The 6,000-nt window shown below is 43.0% G+C and overlaps 1 protein-coding gene across 1 annotated transcript in view; it reads right to left on the reverse strand.

Annotated features, from left to right (window-relative positions):
- The window catches only part of SF3A3 (splicing factor 3a subunit 3), a 41,062-nt gene extending 35,458 nt beyond the window's left edge, over positions 1-5,604 (reverse strand). Inside the window, exons 1-3 of the mRNA XM_033956108.1 lie at positions 5,436-5,604; positions 1,794-1,841; positions 492-544 (exon numbers count right to left, since the gene is read on the reverse strand). Of these exons, the coding sequence (XP_033811999.1) occupies positions 492-544; positions 1,794-1,841; positions 5,436-5,531 (197 nt within the window). The 5' untranslated portion in view covers positions 5,532-5,604. The remainder of the gene's footprint in view (positions 1-491; positions 545-1,793; positions 1,842-5,435) is intronic.
- Between the last annotated feature and the right edge of the window lie 396 nt (positions 5,605-6,000).

Consider the following 6,000-nt stretch of genomic DNA (forward strand, 5'->3'; position numbering starts at 1 on the left):
ATCCCCGTTCCCGTGCAGACCTCTAGTTCAGATATCAGTGGGCTACTGCTGCTTGTAATTAAGATTTTACACACAGATTCATTTTCAAGCGTGTGGTATTCTCTTTGAAACCAAATTCTGAATTGAAATGTACAATACATTTTCTGATTTTCATTCCAGTCTTTAATCCCCCCTTTTATCAAGACTGCTGAGCAGCCCAAGTTAAATGCCAAGTCACTCATTCTAATCCTCTGGGTGGCTCAGCATTTAGCTCGTGATTCTTGGCAGCATGGCGTGATAGAAGGGGGGGGGTAAATTAGTAACTATCATAAGATGCCAATCCTTGTAGCATCATCTATTTATCTATAGGGCAGTACAAAATAGAAGAAAACTTTTGATTTGTTCCATCAATGCTGGGACAGTTATTTATTTATTTCTAAATTGAAAACAACAGAATGACACTGACTGTTCCAATTAATAGTCATCTTCTGGGTTGTATAACTAAAACCTACCCATCTTTGTCATCATAAAGATCTCTAAGGTTCCCACTCACTTCCATGTATCGCTGAAAAAGAAATCAAAATATTAAGAAATGAAAGATAGGAAGACAAATAAATATTCTCCACCTCTTCCCGCCCTGCTAAATCTAAACAGATATTTCAAATTTCACATGCTAGAGCAGACAAAGAATGTCAATGAGAAAGACGAAAGCTATAAATAGCTAGAGAAAAGTGAGCAGCAAGTGTGCGTTTTCTGAGCAAAACAAAGAATATGTGCTCTAGTTCTGTATTGTTCTTGCCACTTCTATTCTGCAGCTTGTATGAGCCCACCGCATACTTTAAAAATGGAAAAGAAGCCCTCTTGTCTATAAACCAATTTTAGTATTAGAAAATCCTGCAGAATTACAGATTCCCATTCATTTGTCAATAGCTGCACTGTGAGTGCTTCTCTTATGGCCCCTGGAACTGGACCATTTCACTTCACATAGGCCATCTTAGCTGGAAATTAAACCAGTGGCCTAGAGATGAAAAATGTTATAATTCTGTAAGCACTTCCTGGAGTCATCCAGTCCCCACTCCATATTTAACAAAAACATTTAAAGCTTCTTAAAAAGATAACCTAATTTATGCTTATATCTGAAAAAGGCTTATAATGTTACAACCACGTGAAAAAGAGGCTTAAGACAAAAATGGGGCAAAGCACAAGGACTTCCCAAAACACCTCTTACACCGTTTAACTATAGGAACTGATACAACTGTTGACTGCTTCCTCAAAATCCATTGTATGTTGCCTAAACAAAATATGTGATAATAATACAAGCTATAGTTTAGCATTTTGGTCCAACAAGGGCTACAATGTATTCTCAGACTAAGGGAAACAATTTCTCCCATTCCCTGCATACATTTGAATGCTTAAGAATATAAGAATAGCCATGCTGGGTCAGCCCAGTGGTCCATCTAGCCCGGTATCCTTTTCCAACAGCAGCTAATCCAGGTCACAAGAACCTGGCAGAAATCCAAATAGTAGCAACATTCCATGCTACCAATCCCAGGGCAAGTAGTGGCTTCCCCCCACGTCTTTCTCAATAACAGACTATGGACTTTTCCTCCAGGAACTTGTACAAACCTTTTTGAAACCCAGCTACACTAACACTGTTACCGCATGCTCTGGCAATGGGCTCCAGAGCTTAATTATTCTTTCAGTGAAAAAATATTTCCTCCTATTTGTTTAAAAGGCATTTCCATATTAACTTCCTTGTTAAGTATTACCACCACATCTAGCCCTCCCAGAAAAAAGGACAGAAGGAAGCTTACATCCTGCATGGCTCTTGTTCGGTGGTCAGAATTGATCTGGTCTCGCAACTGCAGAAAAGAAGGTAATCAGAGATAGGATTAGTTAGCAGAAATGCAATGGATTAAAGAACCACCCCCTGACAGATGCCACATGATTCCGTGGACTGTGCTAGGACTTCTCCTGCACCCTAATCGTATTAAAATCCATACACAGGGGTCAATACAATAAAATGCACAATTTTGTAGGTACCCAATTTAAAAATGAGCTTTGTGTGCAGGCTAACTGCACAAAATCTTAGGTAGACAAAATCCAGTGGTAATAAGGATATTAGCAATTCACTGCAAATGCAAAACATTCCAACCACAAGATCAAAAGCAGAAAAAAATGTTTTGCCAAGGAATCGATTTATGGTGATTATCAACTTAACGATCTGGCAGTGAGTCCAGTAATAATATTCCTCTGAGGCAGCCATTAAGCAAAACAAAGGACCAATTTCTGAGACATTATAATGAAGACCCTCATCTTAAATGCAAGTATGGCACAGAAGTTGTTGACGTCAGATAAGTACCTTTTTTTTTTAACTTTCAGAAAGTACAACTGGGATACCAGATAGTTTATTGTAGACAGAATGATCTACATTGCACCTTGCTTTTGATCATTTTGATTTTTCATATATATAATATAAACACTTTATAGAAATGTACCAGTTTTTTGATTGCAGCACATACGATAAAAAGTTTTTGGTAGTTTTTTTTATTTTTAATATAGGTACTGATGCTCCCTAACCCAGTGAGACTAAGGGCTCCTTTTACTAAGGTGCGCTAGCGTTTTTAGTGCACGCAGATTAGCACACGCTAATCCTGAGCTACGCGGCTAGAACTAACGCCAGCTCAATGCTATTCCGCACGTTAATGCCCTAACGCAGCTTAGGAAAAGGAGCCCTAAGGCTACCAATTTAGCTTAGCCTAGGTCAACAGAACCAGGTCATCGAGTTCTAGTTGTGGTTGGCTGGCATGCACAGGTAGTGTTTAAATTACTCAGTGAGCACCAGCGATACCACATTAGCATGTACTAACACACATTAACATGCTTCACACCAGACTAGTTTACTAATCACACATGCTAATGGCTGTGGAACACTTTAGAGAAAGTAGACCTTGCCTAATTCCCCTAAAAATATCAGAACTATGTCTTCATGCATGCAGCGGGTCGAACCCGGGACTGGACATTCCTGTGCAACCTCAGAGATGCAAAGTATTCCAGTTTCAGGCTGGAGATTTGGGGACAATCCTGGATTTCTGCCCTATGGGACCTGCAGCACTAATTTCAATGGGCAGGATCAGTTAGCACAGAACATAAGAACCATCATAGTGGTTCATCTAGCCCAGTCTCTTGTTTCCAATCGTGACCAATCCAGATCACAATCTAGATTACCTGGAGAAACTCAACAATAACAAAATTCCTCACTGTAAGAACAAATGCAAGTCTAAGAGGGAAACCACGTGACTGATCCAAAGATGGACACATGATCGAGCACCTCTAAACCAAACTAAAACTTAGGGCTCCTTTTACTAAGGTGCGCTAGCGGTTTTAGCGCGCGTTACAATGCCATGCGCTAGACGATAATACCTCCATAGAGCTTGAGTTAGTATTTTTTTTTAGTGTGGGGGAGCCCTTAGATTTGTAGACCGGGTCATCACCAGTCAGAGCTCGACTCAGTTAACAATAAGAAAAATAATACAAAAACGAACAAAGTAAAAAGGCAAAAGGATTAATATGACTAATTTCTATAGCTCCATTATCAACAGCAGTGTCACAAACAAAAGAAATAACATTATCATTTAAACTTATTTTAATATGGCACCCAAACCTTCAAAAAGCAATCACTCTTATACAGTACGATCCCGAAAGATCAGCCTTGCTGCCTGATTCACTGGGAAAAAAACTACTTCTATGGCTGATGATATGAAATGTCTTCGAGATTTGATGAAACAAAATTTAAAAGTGGCATCGGATATAAAACCCAATAAATGGAACGCACAAATGGAACTGGTAGAGGAATGCATGGCAATGGATGACGCACAATTCCTAGAAGTGCAAAGTCAACTTTAGAAAACTGATCTACCCAACATCCAAATTCTAGGGATTCCAGAAAATGCTCAAGGTAAAGATTCTGTTTCTTTTTTTTTTAAGTACTCCTACAACTGTTAGAATTTCAGCCTCCAGTGGAGACAGAAAGAGTGCAAAGGGTCTCCACTAAACACATAAGAGATGCAAAATATCCAAACCCCTTTATATTAAAATTGCTCAGATATAATCAAGCTTCACAAATTCTGCAGTCATCTGAATGAAGCTCGTGAAAAATAATTCCATAATCCATACCATACATTTTTCTTCTATACCGCAAGCTTTGACTAGGATTCAACGCGATTTACAATAAGCTTTTAGAGATCATGTACAATGATTAAAGCTTCTGTAAGACAGAGTAGAAGGGTTCAGGTTACTAGTTGAAGGAGAAAAGGTGGGTTTTTCAACTCTTCTTGAAGATATAGCATGTGCGTAGTTGCAGAAGGTGACATGGGAGATTACACCCCAAAACCCAGCAACATGGGGTCCTTTTATTAATGTGGCTAAAGATTAGCACGCGCTAAATGCTAAGATGCCCATAGGAATATAACGGATGTCTTAGCATATAGCGTGCGCTAAATCGGTTAGCACACCTTAATAAAAGGGCCCCATAGTAACATACAGTGTTTCCCCGAAAATAAGAGCTACCCTAAAAATAAGCCCTAGCATCATTTTCAGGGTAGGTCTTAATATAAGCCCTAGTCCTGGGATTTATAGCAACTCTTCAACCCCCACCCCCACCACGCAGCTGAACCCCTGCTGACCCTCCATCCTTCCCTCCTACCGCAAGTGAGCCCTACCTTCAACCGAAGTAGCGTCGGACCGGCAGCGCTCAAGCTGCTTGGTCTTGTCCGTCAGGGATTTCACTGATGATGTCATCAGTAACGTGGCAGAGTGAAATCCCCGCCGGACAAGGCCAAGCAGCCTGTTCAGAGCGCTGCCGGCCCGACGCTGCTTCGGATCAAGGTAGGGCTCGTTCGCGGTCGGCGGGAAGGATGGCGGGTCAGCAGGGGTTCAGCTGCGCGGTGGGGGCAGAGGGGTGCTCAAGGGTTTTGCTGCACAGGGGGAGGGGAGGAAAGATGCCGCACGTGTGGGGGGAGAGGAAGGAAAGAGGGAGGGAGAGATGATCATGTGCATATGCATACCCCGAAAATAAGACCTAGTGCCTTTTGGGGGCCCCAAATGAAAGACCTAAACCAGGGGTAGGGAACTCCGGTCCTCGAGAGCCGTATTCCAGTCGGGTTTTCAGGATTTCCCCAATGAATATGCATTGAAAGCAGTGCATGCAAATAGATCGCATGCATATTCATTGGGGAAATCTTGAAAACCCGACTGGAATAGGGCTCTCGAGGACCGGAGTTCCCTACCCCTGACCTAAAGGGTCCATCCAGTCTGCCCATTAGTTTTGCACATAGATGAGCAATTCAGGATTAAATAAACTTGTCCTTTTTGGTTTTTCTTTGCTATTTCTGAGCTATAGAGGCGACCCCCCCCCCAAAGTAAATCAGGAGGGGGCCCCAGGTCTCGCCCCCCACCGTGGATTTCTTGCCCAACATCTCCTTGGTCATGACGTCCATCAGCCGCTCCTTCTCCTCGTGGTAGCGCCGCTGCTGCTCCAGGATCGTCTCCATGGCCTCAACGGCGGCAGAAGACGCCGCGACCCAGAAGCGCTCGGCTCTTCCGGGGCGAACCGGAAGCGAAAACTCATTCTGCTCGTTGTCGTCGGCAAAAGGCCAGCCCCTCACCGGAAACCCGCCCCTCGGACCGACGCGCCTTCCTAAGGCTTCCGGGCCGACAAGCGCGGCTCGACACCAACGTTCCGCCTTCTTTCCGGTCCTTCTTTCCAATTCTGCAGAGCTACGCCCCCCCCATCCAATTCCCATCGCATGCTCACACCAGAAAAGACTCTCATGTGCATGCATTTTTTTGTTGCAATCGTCTTGAATACCACCAATCATTTCTAGAGCGGGATACATGAAAATGCAGAAGAGACCGTCCCTGCTCAGAAGAGCTTACAGACTAGTCAATACAGACAAACTGGGTGGGGGAACTATAGAGGAATATTGGTGCATAGAAGGTGGGTTGGAGACAGGATTTGAA

The sequence above is a fragment of the Geotrypetes seraphini genome, chromosome 8, assembly GCF_902459505.1.
Source record: "Geotrypetes seraphini chromosome 8, aGeoSer1.1, whole genome shotgun sequence".
Taxonomy (NCBI): domain Eukaryota; kingdom Metazoa; phylum Chordata; class Amphibia; order Gymnophiona; family Dermophiidae; genus Geotrypetes; species Geotrypetes seraphini.